Genomic DNA, 22036 nt, shown 5'->3' with positions numbered 1-22036 from the left:
AAAGATGGCGACTTCGGGTTTAGTGAAATTCGCTATACCCAATCAATATGGGTATTTTCGGAATGGTCTTAAAGAGTAGGCGCCAGAAATTGATTTTTGGCGCCATTTTGAAATCAAAGATGGCGACTTCCGGTTCAGTGAAATTCGCTATAACCCAATCAATATGGCTATTTTCGGAATGGTCCTAAAGAGTAGGCGCCAGAAATTGATCTTGCTTATGTTTATTACCTTCACCAACAGGCCCCTTGGCCCCAATGGTGGTTGCTTAAACTAATTACATTTTAAAATTGACAACATTTTCACTTTTATCGCATTCCGCGTCCTGTTGAAGTCAAAGGCCGTCGCCACACTGTCAAAAATTCGTAGGAGTCCGGTAACAGCGCTCTGGCAACCATAGTTGGTTCTCCTGAACGGAACTCGCAGAAGGGAGTTATTGCGTAGAGCTCGAACGCGGGCTTGAAGATCCAGACGTCCGAGGATTGTAGGGCAATCCACTCTGGCAGAGAGTAAGTCCGAGACGAACAGAGCTCGAGAGCAGTCCCTCCGAATGCTGAGTGTATCGAGGTGTATAAGCTGGCAACGGTTTTCATAGCTCGGCAGCTGAAATCTTTTCCGCCATGGGAGATGACGAAGGGCGAAGCGTATGAACCTGCGTTGGACAGCCTCGATTCTGTCAATCCCGTTCTGGTAGTACGGATTCCAAACAGCTGAACAATATTCTAACGTTGAGCGGACCAACGCGCAGTAAAGCGATTTAAGACAATATACGTCCCTGAAGTTTTTCGCTATTCGGAAGATGAAGCTGATGCCTTATCCACGATGTATGAAGTATGTGGTTTGAATGTTAATGCCGAATCCATGATGACTCCGAGATCTTTGATGTGAGAGTGTCTTGGAATGCTCGAGCCGAAGAAATGGTAGTTAAGCTGAGTCGGTTGGCGTTTCCGCGTGAACGTAACGATTGAGCATTTGCTCGGGTTTAAAACCATTCTGTTTAGATCACACCACGTACTAAAGCTGTTCAGTTCCCTCTGAAGAAGCTCGGCATCGGTTTTATCCCGTATTTGTTGAAAAATTTTCATATCGTCAGCGAAAGAAAGGCGGGGTTCTTGTAATGTGAAATTGACGTCATTAAAGTAGAGGAGGAATATCACTGGACCGAGATGGCTTCCTTGTGGTATGCCGGATGTAGCGAAGAATGGTGCAGATAGACAGTCCTTAATGCTGATTTGGAGTTGCCTTCCATCGAGGTAGGAACGAAACCAGCGCAGAAGTTGTCCATGAATGCCGAGTTTGTCCAGCTTCGCTATTGCAATATCATGGTTGATTTTGTCGAAGGCCGCAGATAGATCCATATAAATAGCATCGGTTTGCAATCCGTCAGCGAATCCATTCATTCAGGTTTGTCGTTGTCGATCGTTTAGGCATGAAACCGTGTTGGTCATCTGCAATGTAGTGTTTGCAGTGAAAGAAAATAGGATCTAACACAACCAGCTCGAACAGTTTTGATACAGCACTTAAACACGAGATTCCCCGATAATTGTCAGTGTTCGATTTGTTTCCTTTTTTATGAACTGGAAGCTGCGCTGCTTTCCAGCAAGAAGGGAATGTACCAGTAGTGAGTGATAGCTCGAAGACTCGCCGAAGTGGTTCAAGAAGCCCGCTGATGCACTTTTTGACAAAAATCGAGGGAACACCATCTGGACCCGGAGAACGAGATGCTTTCAGTTTGGCATTTGCTGCAAGAATGGCAGCATTATCGACACAAATTCGGTTGATGGTTCGTCCTAGAGAAGGAGTTAAATTAGCGGCGGCAGCGACTTGTTGTGGTGGCAGGCGCTCGTTGGAAAAAACGCTTGAAAATTTGTCGGAGAACAGTTGACAAATTTCCTTAGTGTCGGTACCTAAAACTCCATTAAACGACATACAAGATGGCAAACCGGATTCTTTTCGCTGCTCGTTAACATATTTCCAGAACGACTTGGGCTTGTTGTTTGTATTCGTGGTTGAGTTGAAAGTAGTGATTTCGTAATGCAAGTGTCTTATGCTTCGAGAATTTTTTAAATGCAGCTCGTTTGGCAGATTTTAAACGTCTAAGGACGGTTGATTGCCAGGGAGGGTGTTCATCGGTACTAATTGTTCGTTTTGGTACATGGCGGTCGATAAGGTAGTTAAGAATACTAGAAAACGTCATCGCTGCTTCGTTCGCGTCGTCATTGTTAATATTTTCGTCCCAGTTTATATCCAACAGCGTGCTAACGATGCTGTCGTAGTCAGCGTTTTTAAAATCGTAGACGATAGAGCTTGAGACGTCTTCAAAATTCACTCCTATGTTACCAGCGAATACAAGACGTAGTGGGGGATGATGACGCACCTGCTTGACTAAAGCAGTCGGTGCAGTGCAGCAGTACGGAGCGCAATCCCGGGCACTTACAAAGCAGAGGTCCAATGTACGAATCTTTGACGCCATTTTGAAATCAAAGATGGCGACTTCCGGTTTTTATAAATTCGCTATAACCCAATCAAATATGATGATAAATTTTCGGAATGGACTTGAAGAGTAGGTGCCAGAAATGGATTTTTGACGCCATTTTGAAATCAAAGATGGCGACTTCCGGTTTAGTGAAATTCGCTATAACCCAATCAATATGGGTATTTTCGGAATGGTCTTGAAGAGTAGTTACTAGAAATTGATTTTTGATGCCATTTTGAAATCGAAAATGGCAACTTCCGGTTTAGCAAAATGCGCTATAACCCAATTAATATGGGTATTTTCGGAATGGTATTGACAAGTAGGTGCTAGAAATTTATGTTTGACGCCATTTTGAAATCCAAGATGGCGACTTAAGGTTTAGCGGAAATTCCCTACAACCCATGCAATATCGGTATTGCCGGAATGGTCTTGAAGAGTAGGTTTCAGAAATTTATGTTTGGCGCCATTTTGAAATCCAAAGTGGCGACTTCCGGTTTAGCGAAATTCGCTATAACCCAATCAATATGGGTATTTTCGGAATGATCTTGACGAGTAGTAGACAAAGATCGATGTTTGTCGCCAATTTGAATTCCAAGATGGCGACTTCCGGGTTAGCCACATTCACTATAGCCCAGTCAATATGAGTGTTTTTGGAATGATCTTAACGAGTAGGTTCCAAAAATTGATTTTTGACGCCATTTTTAAATCCAAGATGGCGATTTCCGATTTCGCGAAATTCGCTATAACCAAATCAATATTGGTATTTTTGGAAGTTGAAGTTGTAGTACAAATAGTTTTAATTAAAACGGTTGAATTTACTTAAATTTAAGCAATATGTTTAATTTGAATAAATTCAAACCCTTAACTCACACCACTTACGTCTCTTTCTTCTCTCTCTTCCATTCTCACCGCACTTTCCTGCATTTTGCTGGTTTATGATTAGATCTTATATTTGAGGGTGATTTAGATGATTGCCCAAATTTTTCATGCGAGAATTTCGGTAAACCGGAAGTCGCCATCTAGAATTTTAAAATGACGGCAAACATCGACGTTTGTCTGCTACTCGTCAAAACCATTCCGAAAATACTCATGTTGATTGATTTGTAGAGAATCTCGCGAAACCGGAAGCCGCCATTTGGGATTTGAAAAAGGCGCCAAAAATCAATTTTCATGGAAAACCTGGAAAACCCCTTTCTGGCACCTATTCTTCAAGACCATTCCAAAAATACCCATATTGATTGGGTTATAGCGAATTTCGCTAAACCGGAAGTCGCCATCTTTGATTTCAAAATGACGTTAACCCTCTAGTTCCCAACACCGCCTCTAGGCGGTCTCTTTAAAAATCAAAATAAAACTTCTAAAACATGATTGTATGTTGTCATCCGCACTAGTATTTCTTCCCAACGCTCACACCTTTCATACACACACATTGTTTGAATAATCGTAGCTTTCTGTTAAAGGTAATTGAAGCTCAAAGTTGAAAATTCCATGAAACCGTGGAAAAAAACTATTTTGTGTTTAGTGGTAATCTTCATTAAACAAATTTTGACTATTTGTGGAAATTTAATTAACTAAAAAAATATTTTTGAGTAGCCTGTTAGTAGCCTTTTACTGTAGATGCGAATTGGTTTAGTGGAATAATTCGGAAGTTTAGCTTTTTTGGTAAAACACTTTGCCCGCCTATAGGCGGTGTTGGGCACCTGGGCAAAAAAAATTCAGTCTTTTGTGATTACTTATCGTACCGAAACTAGCTTTATGTGCAATTTTAGCTGAAAAGAAGCATGTTTTAAAATCTTTGGGTGAATACTGCTGTTAGAATATGGATGTCCTTATCATTTAATTATATTTAGTGGAGTCTGGGGTAAGTTGGCGGAATCTTTTTTCTCCTTTTGTATTAGGCATATGGTGCTGTTTATAGTCCTGCACTTCAAGTACTGTGTAATACATTCTCCCATGTACTCATGTTGCCTTACATTCTGTTTCGTTCACGTTAAGCGTTAAGTTTTCGAGCTGCTCTAACTACCGGCTTCACATGGTTAGAGCGAAAATAGGCTCATTACCCTAGGTGAAGTCTTTAAATTTCAGCATTTTTGTTATTTAGAGCTAGTTCAAAGCTATTCTACGAATGACTACATTTTTCGATGGCGCACGAAAAGAGCTTTTCGTGGTCGTATATACAATATACGTAACCACAAACAAAATTTGTTCTTTTTTGTTTGTTTACTTCGGAATTTCACCTGAAGAATCTCGAAAGTTCTCTTTTACATGATCTTCTTAAATTAAAAAACTACAAGGGACAGCCCTATGGGGTTGCACGAGCTGTAGACGTAGGACTATACTACTTAATGTAAAATATTTATTTTCTTAGTACATTTATAGTAATAATAAATCAAACATATTTCCTACGTATGGTTTAATCACAACCCATCAACATCGAATATTACATATTGAACCAAACCTTCTTGGTTATCAGGTCATTTCATTTGTAGTAGGTGATCGAATCCGATTAAACTTATTTAAGAAGATCTGAAGAAAGTACAGAAAACTGTGACCGAACTAATATCTGGAACTAAATCTTTATAGAATAAGATTAGCTTGTAAAACCTTTTTGATTGTGTGTGGTAAACAACCCGGACCAGTGAAGAAAAATCAAAATTTAGGCAATATAATCACATTTCATGTATAGACCAAGCATTCTAGTTATATTTTGCCATTATTATAACTTTCCTAAAGTACGCATAGAAATATAGCGAATAGCTATATATAACTATAAATATATAAGAATCGAAAACAATTTTATATATGCACAAGATGTGTTTTTGCAACGGTTTTTGAAGTGACAGTGTATTCATTCATAAATAGGCTTTGTAGTATGTACCTATTAGTAGAATCAAAGTACTATAGGCTGAGTGGAAATGAATCACGTGATGGGGAAATGAATCAATGAATTGATCGAACGTAAATTATAAACTTTCGTTGTGCAATTTAGTAACAAATTAGATCTACCTACCTACACATTCGCCTCAAACATTAAACCCACGCGCACTAAGCAAAATGAATCAACGCTGATGATGATGGGTAGAGCGAAAGAGACAACTAATACCACGACACTATGTTAACCGTGTTTGCAAATGGAGCTGGCATGTACAAACTATTTTGTGTACGAATAATTTTTAAAAATGTGCTGGAAACGAGCACAACACAAATAGCATACGGACAAGCTCATTCGCATTCACTGGGTAGCGTACCTCCACAGGCAGTGTGACGAACTTCTAACTCAGCTACACTGGCTGTAAAAGCACACAGCACAGTGATCTGTTTCGCCTGCCGCTCAACAGGCGACTGAGCTGCTGCGGCGAACAGGGTTGCCAAAATTAAATCTGTATTTTTGTCCTAAAAAATCTTTTCATCTGTATTTACTCTTTGAAAAATCTGTGTCGATATCTGTATCGAATCAGTTGAGTCCTTGAGAGAGCGAACCATTTCAAAAGCTGACATATGGATAGTTATTTAGAATTGACAGCTGCGATGACCACAAGTTGGTAGAGGTGTGAACATTTGTCGATATTTTAAAATCAGTTTTTTTTTCTTGTTACATTAAGTATGACAGTCATAGGCTCGAAAAGTAAACATTCACATCATGAAATAACCCAAAAAAAATCTTTACACAACACGTTATCGTTTCCATCTTTATCCCTTCCATCTTTATCCCTTAATTTTGTATTGAAAAATATTGACAACCTCAATTAGGTACAGAAAATGTTTCCGCCTTTTCATTCTGCATCATGGGAATTTTTTTAACCATTTAACTATCGCTCTGTCAATTTTAACCATGCTCCAGAGTAGGGTTATTTTGCAAATAACTTTTGAAGTGTCAGATTTTAACTAAAATTTAAAAATTTCACCAAATGGTTCACAGCCTAAGTCGACCAATGTAGCTGTCTAATTTTCGGACAAAAAATTGAGAATTCACAAAGTCACAGAGCATTACAATTAACGTTTCTGGAAGTAGACTTCAGCCAGGCCTTTGCTGGGTGCTAACCTGAGTGCATTACAAACCTTTACCTTTCAGAATGAGCGACCACTCGAAAAAGTGAAAATATATTGATTTATTTTTAATTAAGGTTTGTGGACGCGGACGAAGTCGATATAAATAATGACTTTTACTGTGAGCCGTGTTTACCAATACTGCTATTAAACTGTGAAGCAATGTTTGTAAACACGGCTCACAGTAAAAGTCATTTTTAAGTCGATTTCATCGGCGTGCACAGCCAAATATAAAGGGCTAAGCTGAGAGAGACACAGAGTAAGTATTACTGAAACTAAAAAAAATATTTCTAAAATAGGTTTTGTAACATCACTTCTCAAAAATCTGTATATCTGTACATACACGCAAAAATCTGTATATCTGCACATACAGATTCTTGATCTGAACTGGCTGAAAAATCTGTATAAATACAGATTATTCTGTATTTTTGGTAACCCTGGCGGCGAAATCCGTCCGTTTAAATAGTCGATGATGACGTCATTCATAGAAGCGTAGCGCGCTAGGTGCACAAATCTGTCGTGCTGGACTAGGGAAGCACTATCTTCTGTGTGTAAATGCGCGATATTTTGACTAGGTTGTTCATTATTTAAATTTTTAATGCCATGATATCAAAAATCTTTGGGTTTATCTATTAGAATCTATTCTTAGAAGTATTTCGGGGCGACATACGCAAAAAAATTGAAAATTTATCGTGAGATGGCTGAATATATGCGTTTAAAATTGGACCACTTTTCGTTACATACCATTTTTGTAGAATTTCCAACGTGCACCCCTATGTCGAAAACAAAGACGTAGTCCTACGTCAAAATAAAACATGATAAGTGTAACCATCGCCAGCAGACACTGGTCCCCCTACTATAAATTAGAAGTCAACAATTAAACAACCAAGGCACTAGAGAAATACTCCTTAACTTAGGTAATTTGCGTTCTGATGGAATTCAAAATATAAACCATCTGAATTTGCTTATGTTGAAGTAACTAGAAGAAAAAAAGTTTTTTTTTTTATTCGCCCAGGTGCCCAAAACCGCCTCTAGGCGGCCTACTTATTTTAAGGCTGTAATGAAAAATCCATTGCTTACATGAATTATCAACATTATTTTCGTTATTCTCATCACGAAACCCACCTACAAGCCAAATAAAAATTTGGGCACTAGAGGGTTAAAAATCAATTTCTGGCACCTACTCCTCAAGACCATTCCGAAAATATCAATATTGATTGAGTTATAGCGAATTTCGCTAAACCAGAAGTCGCCATCTTTGATTTCAAAATGACGTCAAAAATCAATTTCTGGTACCTACTCTTTAAGACCATTCCATTATCACCTCCTAAGCAACTCTTATTAGATAATCAGCAGTCGAGCATGATGAAGTGTGCAATCCGCCAAAATCATGGTCACAACGCAACGCAACGCAACAATTTTATTTTTTTCAGTTGCCAAAACCGGAACGGTGCCAAAAATGGAACCTAATTTTTAAGTTTGTATTTTCAAATTTTTAATCATATGTATTTAATTTTATTTAATATCAAATTATTTACTGGTCTTCGAGTTACTCGTACAGACAGTTCCTTAATTAATATTAATTCTATGTTTAAAGGTAGTCTTAGTAATGCTAAAATCATATCTGTCGGCTACATTATTAAAATTACGACAGCATACATTGAACGGATTGTTTTGAGAAAAAAGAGTACGATACATTGGTAACCGAAAGAAATCAGTTCGTCTGGTGGGTCTAGGCGGTACGTTGAATCGGAGCTGGTTCAGCAACTCCGCCCTATCTATATTGTTTCCCAGAAGATTAAACACGAAGAGCCGTTGCAGCATTTCCTCCGAGTTGCAAGAGTCGGCAAACGTAGAAGATTGCATCGATGTTCATAGGGCGGTAGGCGGTAGATTCATGTTTTTATCAAATTCAATCCCATTCCAGTAGAATTCTCACAGTTTTCGCGCACTTCTCGAGTGCAACGCCTCTCATTACGGAGGTGTAAAATATCATTTAATTCGAATCGCTTTTCTTCGGTCCACTGGACGTCAAAACTCAAACAATTTACTATATGGTAGTGTTGATTTCGCTCCTGGGATTGTTATCTCCTCTTTCTGAATAACAATGAACAATTTTGTTTAAAAAACATAGCTCTTTTAATACATAAATAGATTTTGTTGTTCTTCATAACTAACCAATCGTCGATATTCCAGATGGAATTAGTAGATTGAAAATCGAATTGCAATGCTCGAAGATGTTTGGGTTTGAAAAAAACCATTTGCATTGTAAAAATCATCTACAAAATACTAACAAATTTGCCAAAGACATCATAAAGCTAAAACAAACTATTGAGCTTGAACTTGTGCGACCACCCCTGGCTGCTACTCCGTTATCGATCTGGACTAGCTGAAGTTGCACAGAGAATAAATAGATAATTATGCTTGGGAATAGCGAAACATCTGTCAATGTGCAACTCCTGGTAATCCTAAAGTATTGATCAATAACGGCGCCGGCCAGGCCCGAACGTAGATCGCGGAAGGAAAGGGAAGGAATGGTTAGTCCGATACTTGCTTTTGCTAGAGGCCGTATATACTACTGCGCACTCCACAAGTATCACAGGAGGAGGATATTTTTGTTAGTAAGAGTATAGAAGTTGGATCACTTCTTCTTTACCGACGCCATAGAGGTGACTTCACTATCTGGACTAAATATCGATCCACCAAACTCATGGACCGGGGACCAACGGCTTTACTTCCCTTCCGAAGGAAGACGTGACCACAGATTTTTTCACATCAGAAAAATCTCAACGACCTCGGCTGGAATTGAACCCAGGCAAATTGGAATGAGTGGCGGTCACGCTTACCACTCAACCACCGGCGCCGTCATAAAGCTAAAACAAACTATTTGGGACCATTAATTTTGTATTCGTAAATAGGGTTTTGGGACGCACTATGGTCAGCCTTCGATATGTACTGGAAATTTAGTGCCAAATTTTGTAGCGATGTCATAACAATCGAAAGAGAAAGTTAACAGTTACAATGTTACTAAGGTTCTATTGAACATTTTGTCTCATTGTACATTCCTCTGTACTTGACTCTTAAAGTGCATAGCCTCTAGGACTTACTATAAAAATTGATTCCGTCAGGCACTAGTTACACTGTTTCTAGTTATATTGTACATAAATAATACATTTATATTCTTATTGCAATCATTAAATACAACACGTATAGTGTAAAATATAGATAACCCTTAGATGCATAATGCTGTTTTGGAAGAAAATTGCGAAAAACTTCTCAAAATTATCACAATAATGTAATAAAACTGTGAGAGGCGAGATGAGATGTATCTCATCTCATAGCGAAGAACACCCAATAGAGTCAGTGTGATCTTAAAGCTTGAACAAACCAGACGTGTTTAGCAGTCGTAGTTTCCGAAAGCCCTTAGCAACGATCCTCGGCCATAGCATACTGGCGACGAGAATAAAAAGAAACGTGGTACAATCACGGTGTAAGGAAAATTGGTTCAATAGTTTACTCGCGTGATAGTCGAGCAGTAAAAATTGGACGTTTGCGTTTTAATTGAAATCGTAAAAAACGCTATGGCAATGTCAGTAGAAGATGAAAATAAAATGGTCACTGTGACCGTAGACAAAAGAACAAAAGGGAAGTTTCCTGTGTATGTACCTGGGTTAAATGTGAACTCTTATCTACAAACAGTAGATATATTTTTTGCTTTGAATAGAACTCCAGACGACGAAAAGGCGTTGGAATTCATAACCAGTGTTGGTCAAGAGACGGCCAATCGAATAATTGGCAGTTTCAAACCGAATAGGATCGTTGATAAAACATACGCGCAAATAGTGGATAAGTTTAAAGTCTTACACGAAGAGAACAAAAATGTGTTTGCTGAACGGCATCGGTTGATAACGCGGAAACAAGAAGAGGGCGAATCGCTGGACGATTTCGCTATAGATTTACAGAACATTGTTGAACATTGTAGTGTGAGCGTCGATACGGAAGCTACATTAGTGCAATCAGTATTCGTGGCAGGGATTCGGAATGAAAAAACAAGAGAGACTATGATACGGGATGCAAACCATACGCTAAACCTAGCTCAACTACTAGAAAAAGCTAAAACAGTTGAGATAGCCGCCTTCGAGGCTCGAAAAATGTCTAAGCAAAGTTCCAGCATGGTTAATTATGTGGGTCAAAACAATTCAGTGCGTAACAGAAGTTTCATCAAACCAGGAAGGTTCCACGAAAGTGCATGTTCCGGGCAAGGACCGAAGGATATTTCGAGTCATCGAGGAAATTTTAAAGTTAGCAGCGACACGGTGTGCTACAATTGTTATAATAAAGGTCATTTGTCTTATAACTGCACGCTGCCCAAAGTTAAGAAGCCACGCCATGGATCTCCAATACCTAGAAATAATTCAGTGAGGAAGAGAGCTTTCGAAGAACGGATCAACCAATTATCAGCAGCCATGGAAGATCTCAAAATGAGTTTAGGCGACGAGAATGCTACAGGTGATGATCAGTCAGGGGAAGAACTGGACACCGAGGATGCCCAATCAAATTGGATTAACAATATATTGCTCGGTAAGTCAAACATTTCAACACCAGCTTTTGTGGAATTAAATGTGGAGGATCAAAGCTTGTTGATGGAATGCGATACTGGTGCTAGTGCGACAATTTGTTCATTAGATACATATAAAGAAAAGTTTAATAAGTGTACACTACTACCAGATAGTCGAAGCTTTTTCGTTATCTCTGGCGAAACTGTAAACGTGGTGGGAAAGATAAGAGTTAAAGTGAAATTGAAAGCGAAAACACTAACTTTATCGATATTGGTGATCAAATCTCCTCGAAATTTTGTGTCTCTGTTAGGTCGAGACTGGCTAAGCGCAATCTGGCCTCAGTGGAGAGAAACGTTTAATCTTAATTCTCTCTGCGAAAGTAAAAGACAACAGTGGGTGAAGAAAACTGTTGAAAATTTGAAAACTCAGTATGCGCCGGCGTTCGATGAGGATCTAACAGAACCGATTAAAGGGGTCGAAGTAGACATCAGAATGGATAGCAATGCAAATCCGGTGGTACACAAACCATACACAGTCGCATTTAAACACAGAGATATCGTTGGGGCACATTTAGATGATTTAGAAGCTAAAGGTATTCTTGAGAAGGTAGAATATACCGAGTGGGCATCACCCATAGTAGTGGTAGTGAAACCAAATAAAAAAGATATTCGAATATGTATGGACGGGTCCAAGACTGTAAACCCACACATTATTACCCATCATTATCCTCTTCCAGTTATCGAAGAGCTCATTACAAATAAAAGTGGTGCAAAAAAATTCGCTCTAATTGATTTGAGAGGAGCCTATCAGCAACTCGTGCTCTCGGAAGCTTCCAAAAAGCTCTTAGTAATAAACACACATCAGGGATTGTATGCCTACCGCAGATTACCGTTCGGGGTTAAACCGGCAGCCACAATTTTCCAATCCGTTATGGACTCTATTTTACGAGATATTGCAAAAGTCCAAACGTACATCGATGATATCTTAATTTGGGCTGATTCCGATGATGAGCTGTTAGATAAGATCAAAATAGTGTTAGGAAGGCTTATGCACCATAACGTTAAAATCAATGCCGAGAAATGTGAATGGTTTGTCTCCCAAGTGAAATATTTGGGTCACATTCTTTCGGAGGCGGGTGTGTCGCCAAATCCGGAGAAGGTGAATGCGATAACGGCCGTGTCAGTGCCAAAGTCAAAAACACAACTGAAATCATTTCTCGGTATGATAACATTTTATGGTAAATTCGTTCCTAAATTGAGCGTTATTCTCTCTCCACTTTATAACCTTCTGACAAAGAATAGTAAATGGAGTTGGGATCAAAAATGCAATGAAGCTTTCGAGAAGAGCAAGAGAGCCATTTGTAGTGCAAAAGTTCTAACACATTTTGATCCATCTAAGTCCATCACAGTAACATGCGACGCAAGTGATGACGGGATTTCAGGCATATTGAGCCATAAGATAAACGAAATTGAAATGCCGGTGTTTTTTGTGTCGCGTCGATTGTCGACAACTGAAAAAAAATATCCAATATTACACAGGGAAGCATTAGCTGTGGTATTTGCCATGGAAAAATTCTATAAATATGTCTTAGGACAGAAAATATCTATTATCACGGATCACAAACCATTACTGGGAATATTTAATAGCAAAAAAGGGGGCCCGTCAGTAATTGCAACTAGGCTACAGAGGTATTTTTTACGATTATCTATATTTGATTACACTATCACTCATATGGCTGGAAAAGATAATTGTGTGGCAGACTGCTTGTCAAGATTACCTTTGGACCAAAATCTGAGTTCAGCCGACTTAGAAGAAAGTCAGCGTAGCTCTTTCATGGAACTCAATTATCTAGTAGACGACCAACATGTGAATCTCAACTCTAAAATTATAGGTCAAGAGTCAGCTAACGATTCTACTTTGTCAAAAGTATTAAATTTTGTACAAAATGGTTGGCCAAGTCATGTAAAAGATAAAAAATTGAAAAACTTTTTCGGTAAAAGACATGAATTAAGCATAGAGTCAGATTGTTTAATTTTCGGTGAAAGAGTGGTTATTCCGACCGCCTTGAAAATTCCGTCTCTTCAATTGTTACATGCAAACCACCGTGGCATACAAAAAATGAAACAAATCGCCAGAAGGTATTTATACTGGCCCAGTTTCGGATCAGACATCGAAAGCTACGTAGGTTCTTGCAAACAATGTCAAATTTTAGGAATAGATAGAACCCCAAGAGTGTACGGCAATTGGCCCGCTACATCTAAACCGTTTGAGCGTGTCCACATAGATTTTTTCCATAAATTTAATCGCACCTTTCTGATATTAGTTGATGCATACTCCAGGTGGATTGAGGTCCGCAGAATGGTTAAAACTAATGCAGATAACGTTGCACAAGAGCTGGATAACATTTTTTCTGTGTTTGGATTTGCATCAACTATTGTCAGCGACAATGGGCCTCCATTCAACAGCTTCCACTTCAAAAAATACTGTGAGTCTAGAAACTGCGAACACATTCTGTCGCCTCCCTACCACCCCGCCAGCAATGGGCTAGCAGAAAGGGCAGTACAAACCACAAAAGCGGTGTTGGGGAAACTAATAAAAGAGAACGATTCCTTTTCATCATTACAGATCGACAATGAAATCAAAAAAATTTTGCATCACCACCATCAATCACCAACTACCGAAGACAACATAATACCGAATGAACGAATTTTTGCTTTCCCACCTCGCACGAAGCTGTCTGCCCTAAGAGGGAATAATAAAACATTCCATTACGACGACAACGCTCAAAATACGCCAACAGTTTTCAAAACCAACAGTAAAATAATTTATACATATAAATCAAATGGTAGAGCTCTTAGCACAGAAGGTACCATATTAAAAAAAATATCGAATCTAACTTATTTGATAGACGTAAATGGCGGTACCCGTAAAGCGCATAGAAATCAATTAAAACACATTCCCCAGAAACCATTCGTTCTGAAAAATTCTATCGCTCCGGAGTTAGCGGCAGAATACGATCTACAAAACGAAACAATCAGGTCCGAGATTAAAACAGAACATAAACATACACCATCAAGTGCATTGCCTAAACTAAAAACAAAACCAGTATTACGGCGATCTACTAGATATATAAAATCAAAGTACAAAAATCTTAATTTAGGGCAACTAGTTAAGAAGAAGAAATCCAAATGAAATAATTGTTTAAGTTTATTTTTGAATACCCAAACATTGCATAATATTGAATTTAAAAAAAGATGAATTATGAATTTAAGGAGGGAGATGTGAGAGGCGAGATGAGATGTATCTCATCTCATAGCGAAGAACACCCAATAGAGTCAGTGTGATCTTAAAGCTTGAACAAACCAGACGTGTTTAGCAGTCGTAGTTTCCGAAAGCCCTTAGCAACGATCCTCGGCCATAGCATAGACAATAGCATAGACAATTTTTACAAAATTAAAAAAAAAATATTTGCGCCTTTAAGAGTTATATGACTCCCATGTTTAGAAATAAAGTCAGATGCGATATCAATTGATACAAAAAATATGTATTGCACACTTTTTAAAAGACTTACAAGAATGTTGCCACAAATGGAAACCGTTTATTGCCAAAATCGGAGTTTGCTAGAAAGGGAGTAGTCCAAAAACGGAACGTGCCAAAAACGGAATCTTACTCTATATTGTACAATAAGTATTTCAATTAAGTAAATTTAGTTTTTAGTAAAAAGTAACATTTTGCAATTTGTAGCCTAAGAGACGAAATCAGTGCTGACTTGCCCCGGTCTCTCCTACACAAAATGGAAAGGCGCAAGTTCATTAGTTAGATTTTCAGTTGCAACCGGTTTCCACTAGGCACAGAAATTGTCCTTACAGCGGCTAGCTTAACTGATTATATTTTTCAAATTATTCGCTGAATGCTTCCTTCGTCACGCAACCGACCGAAAATAAAAGTCGTCACACAACGCGACCGAAAATAAAAGTCGCAAGACAATGCTTCGTAAAACCCGTTTCAAATAAATTAGAATATAAAAACCGGAGTAAATATCAAGTATAAAAATCGGACTGGGACTCTTCTTTGTACACGCAGAAGAATCAGACCTTTTTGAATCGACAAAACGTTTAGCTGAATCGAAAACGTGGCGAATGACTGTTCTAAACTAAAATGGGAGTTTTTCGAAAGCATGTATGTATTTGGTTTAGTTCAACAAATACTTCTGTTTACATTTTAAATAGAAACATTGTTGAATCAAAATAAAATTCGTTAGATCTAGCTGATCCCTTTGTTAAAAACCAACAGAATCTTTGTTTAATTTCAATTAAATTTTAGTTGTTCTCTCTTTTGGTTAATACAAAAGATTTGTTTTGCCTTTCTCCTATAGAAAGGCTATGCAATCATTCTGAAAACCGGCTTTTTGACCGAGGCCCGGAGGGCTGAGTCACTAATACCATTCGACTCAGTTCGTCGAGTTCGGCAAATGTCTGTGTGTGTATGTATGTATGTATGTGAACAAAAATATGCACATCGGTTCCTCGGAGATGGCTGAACCGATTTCATCAAACTTAGTCTCAACCGAAAGTTATAACGTTCCTATAGGCTGCTATTAAATTTCATTTAATTCTAACTTCCGGTTCCGGAGTTACGGGGTAAAGAATCCGGTCATGCATGAAATTCCCATATAAATCGGCATCAGCATGTTATCTAAAAGATGCAAAACTTCATAAAATGGGGCCTAAATTATTTGGATTTGTAGTTTCAAACTCACGTTGACCAATTTGGTCACCTTCGGCGGAACCGGAAACTTCGGGAAAATGACCAAGTTCCTGAATTTAATTCACATCTGCTTCTTAGAAATGTCTGTCTCAATTTTCTCAAATTTAGTCCCAATTGAAAGCTACTGCATCCCTATTAACTGCTCTTAAATTCCATTGGAATCGGTGTTCTGGTTCCTGTGTTACGGGTTGAAGTATGAGGTCACATGCGAAATTCCCATATAAACCGGTATAATCATTACATCTAAATGATGCAAAACTAATTGAAATGAATGTTACATTGTTTGAAATTGTTGGTCCTGATCACTTATTGCAAATCAAAGTCTCTATGACCACTTTGGGAACCATCGAGTCTTCCAGAAGGTCCGAAGAAATAGCCAAATTCTGAAATTAGAGTCAGACCTGTTTCTCATATATTGTTGAATCGATTCTCACAATCTTATTCTTAAATGAAGGGTATAGTATTCACATTGATCGCTACCGATTGTTATTTTAACGAAGTATTGGTTCCGGAGTTATAAATAAAATACGTTCACACCATAAATTTTCCAAATAAACCTTTTTGTCCATCTCCTATAGAAAAATTATGCAATCACTTTGTCAATCGACTTTTCAACAGAGGTCCGGAGAGCCGTAACTCTTATACCATTCAACTCACTTCCTCGAGTTCGGCGAATGTGTGTGTGTGCGTATGTACATACGTATTTGGCAAACAATCGCACATCGGTTACTCAAGGTAGATAGTATTGCTAGGTTGCTTTTGAATTAAATTCTGATCCGACATCCTGTTTCAGAGTTGCTGGTTGACAAGTGCGATCATACAGTAAATTCCCATATAAACTGGTACTGCCATGATACCAAGAAAACTTATTAAAATGCTTGTTAAATTACTTAAATTCGCTGGTCTGTAGTCACTTTGATCACATTGGTCACCTAGAATGTCTTCATGCCTCGGAAATCTTGCCAATGTTCAGAGTTAATTTCACGCCTATTCCTCAGAGAGCATTCTTGTCCGTTTTCCATCATCTTCTATATATGAAGTGATTGGTGCGATGGTTCAATTGGCTGCTATTGAATTTCATTCCGATCAGACTTTCGGCTCCTGAGTTATAGGTTGGTTAGTGCGGTCACATAGGAATTTCCTATATACCTGTACATTACTTAAACGGTTAAAAACCACAAAATGTGATTATTGCAACCACAGCAAATAAATTAATTTCGACCGAAGTTCTGGCAACATTACCCAGACCGACTGTCAAATGAACTTTTTGTTGCTTTGGTTTTGAGTTATTAGTGGATACGCGAAAGTATTGCGAATCTTTTCTAAAATTCACTTTGCGACTTTTCAGCCATATACCACCAGGCTGAGCGTCAAATTACGCGCTCGTTTAATTTGTACCACTGCGAGTGTAAAAATACTTGGACGTTTTTGCCTTTCTCCTATAGAAAGGTTATGCAATCACTCTGAACATCGTCAACCTAATCCCGGCCCGGAGTGCCGTCTGTCATATACCATTCAACTCAGTTCGTCGAATTCGTCAAATGTCTGTGTGTGTGCGTATGTAGTATGTATGTGTGTGACCAAAAATAAGCACATCGGTTACTCGGAGATGGCTCAACCGAATTCATCAAACTTAGTCTCAAATGAAAGGTACAACGTTTCCATAGGATGCTATTGAATTTCATTAAATTCCGAGTTCCGGTTCCGGAGTTACGGGTTTGAGAGTGCGGACACATAGCAAATTAACATTTTTGCCTTTCTCCTATAGAAAGGTTATGCAATCACTCTGAACATCGTCAATCTAATTTTTTTTACTTACATAGGTTTTCTGTATTTTAACAGGGTCGTAGTTAGGGGGATACGGTGAGGGGACACCCCCCCCCCCACATCACTCACCACCCTTCCCTAAACCGCCCTTTACGCGAAAAAATTTTTCTGATTCCTCTAAAATAAACTTTCCTTGTGGGTCTGAAAAACCAGCGAAATTTTTTTTTTTGAAATGATTTTGAGTTGAGAAACTAATTTAAAATTTCTTAACAATTTGAAAATCTTTGGCGGGGTCCAAACCCCCGAACCCTTTCTTCTGCATCCGCCGCTGGTTTCAAGTGTTTCAGCGTCGACACATAGCAACTCAGATTCGTAGCTGTCGATTCATTGTACGTATGTGTAAATCGCACAGAATATCTAATAGACAGTTCCATCATTATATTAAACATAACCAGCCATGGAATCGTAGTTTGGATAAATAAGAAAGGCACAATTGCACCACTAGGTCGATTAAAACGGGTTTTTGTTTCTTCGAACTTGTTTGTTCGGTTAAACTAATCATGATTTTGCTGTTTCAAACGATATATATATATATATATATATATATATATATATATATATATATATATATATATATATATATATATATATATATATATATATATATATATATATATATATATATATATATATATATATATATATATATATATATATATATATATATATATATATATATATATATATATATATATATATATATATATATATATATATATATATATATATATATATATATATATATATATATATATATATATATATTTGTTGAAACTACTGAAAAGCCAACAAATGAATTTGTTGGTAATTTCAACCAACAGTATTGATTAAATCAACCCTGAATCTTGTTTGACACTATATAATACGGGAAAATTCTTATTAAAAATCAAATTTGTTTATCTTTTCTTTTTTTTCTGCGTGTAAGACTCGGATTAAAAAACCTTCAATATAAAACCGGAAAAAACAAATGAGATTCTTACAAAGTAGATTTTTTAGACGACTTTTAATCTTGAACATAATGATATACGGATGCTCCTGCGTAAGATTTATTTATTTTTAACTGAGTTTTATACAGGATTTTGAACCTTGTCAAATTGTATGCGTGAGAACTTTTTAAACGATTCTTATGCTGAAGGATCTATTTCCGATTTTCACGCTTAAAGTTTATTTCCGATTTTTATCTTCTAATATATTTTAAACGGGTTTTACGAAACATGTTCTGCATTTGCGATTTTTATTTTCGGTCATTCAATTTCAACTTCACTTTCCTTAAAATTTCTTTAAACTTTTATTCTATCTTCACTATTTTTCTCGTAGCTTCGACTAGTCTTCTCTTAGCTTTAACCTAGTCGTTCACCTCGAACCTCGACTATTGACCCCTTAGCCGTTCACATGTTCCGCCCCATTCTGTGCCTGGCCGCATACTTTCTTCGATATGCGCTACCAGTGGTAGTTGGTAGGAACTTTTTCATTTTATTGATGACTCCGTGCTACATTGGTGTAGAGTGGGCTGCTTAGCATAAAATCTCGCATTTATTTTCTTGACACTAACTATGCATAAAGATTACGCAACACGAAAGTCACAGCTGCGAAACTAAACCACTTGCTACAAGTGAAACGTGCAATTTCGACTGATAAAACACTTCCAGGAAGAATCATTGGACAAATGATGAGTTGATTATAACTCTCATTGTTGTATTGCACGAATCCGTCAACACATCTTTTAAGCTACTTACTTTTCTTACTTTGACGAATGTGATTTCCGGAAAAACGAGCATTGCAAATACATACATGCGCATTTTGTCTTTTGCGGAAACCCCGAACGCGCGAAAACTGGGCAGTCACTCAGGTCGCAGGACACTTCCGGATATTCAGTTCTAATAGTAAAATAATTCTTTTAAAATTTCGTAGAAACATGCTTGGGGGAAAGTACATAAAAAAATATTTTGTTACGAAACTTTGTAATATTTCCAACACTCATCGAAATTTTTGCTTTGACGTCAGTTTTTAATGATTTAAATGTACAATTGTATCGTTTCAGAATTCTGATGTTGTTAAACAAACGACAGTTGGAAAAACTAAAGGAACAATGGTGGAAGAATGACGACATCCAAGGCAAATGTGAAAAACCAGATGATCAATCAGACGGTATATCCATTCAGAATATCGGTGGAGTTTTTATTGTTATATTTGTTGGGATCGGAATGGCATGCATAACTTTAATTTTCGAGTTTTGGTACTACAAGTATCGTAAAAATGTAAAAGTAATAGATGTAGCGGAATTAGCGGAAGAAAAAACATCGCAAAATTCGGTTATGAGGCTGCCAAACATGAAACAACAATTCGGAACAATGGGCCAAATAAAAGATGATCCTGGACAAAAATTGCAAAACCTGCGAACAAGAACTCAGACCATAGACGTTAATAGCTTCAAATCACGGTTTTGAAAGGGTTTAAGGTTAATTTTAAATATCTTGCGAATTTTGTTATGTTATTAATGATAGTAATGTGTTATTTAATGGTGGAACACCATAAAATAGCATAACAGTCTCACTTTTGAGAAAGGATTCAACGTCACCGGGAAGAATCCAACATCAGGTAAATAGTGGTTTAGGTATGTTTGTGACAATATCGATTTAAAGTGTAGTTGTGAATAAAGCAAAAAACAAAAAATCCACCATGTAGGGTAATGCGCCTATTTTGGCTCCATGAAGATGGTCGCCGCATTGTTTCATTATTTACTCGGTCTGCAATCAATGGAATGCGTATATATTGTCTAGGTTCCTAAGAACCAATCAAATAAATATTGAGCGTAACGCAAACTCGAATCGAGCTCGATGCTACAAAAACAAGCATTGTATGCACTTTTTCAGTGACTACTATACACACCAAAAAATAATGAAATTTAAACGACATGTAAATCAATACGAATGTAAACCTACAACGATTGAATCAAAAATTTGATTGAAAATTACGTTAAAATCAATTGGAGCATCAAACAGCATACAATTTTACACTTTCATTCGTGTAATATTACATGTCATTCATTTTACAGCAGTATTCGAGTAAAAATACATTGAAGTGCATTGGTTTTCCGTTTAAAGAAACTGTAATTTTCAATCCACGTGTAAAATCATAATAAAATTCGCTGAAGAAAGCACGACAAGTCGTGTGTAATTGTAGTGGAACTTTATTTTACATTTATATTCATGATCCAAATATGTGCATGAAAAAAAACTTAAAATTACAAAATATTTTTTTCTGTGTAGGTTGTAGATCTAGTCAAATTCAACGCAAAGCTAAGTTTGACCCGAAGGCATGTCCTAGTTCTAAAAAGATTCAAAAGAATAATCGATTCCGCGTCCAACGATGTTTTAATCATAAAAATCGGCAGAAAAATGTTATACATTTTTCTCATATTAGGAATTGTCTCCCATGACTCTTAACCCTCTAGTTCCCACCACCGAAATAAGCGGTCTCTATAAAAATCTAAATAAAACTACTAAAACATGATTGTATGTTATCATCCGCACTAGTATTTCTTCCCAGCGCTCACACGATTCATACACATACATTGTTTGAATGTACGTAGCATTCTGTCAAAGGCAATTGAAGCTCACAGTTGAAAATTCGTGGAAACGTGGAAAAACTATTTTGTGTTTAGATGCAATCTTCATTAAACAAGTTTACTATTTTTGGAAATTTCAATAGCTACAAAATATATTTTTGGGTAGCCTGTTACTAGCATTTCACTGTAGATGTGAATTGGTTTAGTGAAATTAATCGAAAGTAAAATGGGTAAAATACTTGGCCCGCCTTAAGGCGGGCTTGAGCACCTGTTCGAAAAAATATTCAGTCTTTAGTGATTAGGGGAGAGTGATGACACTTGATCTTTAGGGATATTTGATTCCCTGGCCATATCTCATCATCTATACACAAAAAGGTTTCGAAATGTGTAGAACGTCATTTTTATAAAGTATCTGGCACTATTAATTGATATGAAATGTTTTTTCCTTGAATAAATTATGGTATAAGTTGTTGAAGGTCGGAAAAGCCCGTTAAACAGCACTGATTTACCGTAAATACTTGTCTTGTCTTTCTACTGTGGTTAAAATTTGTCGTGCATCTAAAAAGATAGTCTTATTAATTAATTTTTCAGGATAGGTGATTAGCTGAACTTTCGTATCTGTTAGTCTGTTAGTCATAGTATGCTTTATTTATTTATTTCAAGTCGTAATAGACAGGGGATCATGTTACTACAGAGTAAAAATTTCTGAAGTGCCCCCCCCCCCATTTATCACAAAGTGGTGAATTTTGCAAAACATGTTTTTCAACCACATTTTATTATTGAGATACCCGTAAA

General features: G+C 37.3%; 2 protein-coding genes across 4 annotated transcripts in view; both read left to right on the top strand.

Moving 5' to 3' along the window:
- Positions 1-20855, top strand: part of LOC131688618 (ionotropic receptor 25a) — an 800747-nt gene extending 779892 nt beyond the window's left edge. For 2 of the 3 annotated variants that reach the window (XM_058972999.1, XM_058973001.1), the window contains one exon: positions 19715-20855. In XM_058972999.1, the coding sequence (XP_058828982.1) occupies positions 19715-20120 (406 nt within the window). In that variant the 3' untranslated portion in view covers positions 20121-20855. The remainder of the gene's footprint in view (positions 1-19714) is intronic. The other variant, XM_058973000.1, reaches the window with a different exon arrangement.
- LOC131688619 (uncharacterized) lies at positions 10398-14141 on the top strand. Its single transcript, XM_058973002.1, has 2 exons — positions 10398-11101; positions 13705-14141. Exons 1-2 carry the CDS (start codon positions 10582-10584, stop codon positions 13713-13715), a joined length of 531 nt encoding a protein of 176 aa, XP_058828985.1. The 5' UTR covers positions 10398-10581; the 3' UTR covers positions 13716-14141.
- Positions 20856-22036: the final 1181 nt, after the last annotated feature.

Source organism: Topomyia yanbarensis, chromosome 3 (genome assembly GCF_030247195.1).
Source record: "Topomyia yanbarensis strain Yona2022 chromosome 3, ASM3024719v1, whole genome shotgun sequence".
In the NCBI taxonomy this organism is placed as follows: Eukaryota; Metazoa; Arthropoda; class Insecta; order Diptera; family Culicidae; genus Topomyia; species Topomyia yanbarensis.
Note: the sequence above shows the minus strand (reverse complement) of the source record. Positions and strands in the feature narration are given on the sequence as shown.

Bases quoted from the DNA above. Each gene is read 5' to 3' on its own strand.
- LOC131688619 (XM_058973002.1), top strand. From the start codon at position 10,582: ATGATACGGGATGCAAACCATACGCTAAACCTAGCTCAACTACTAGAA.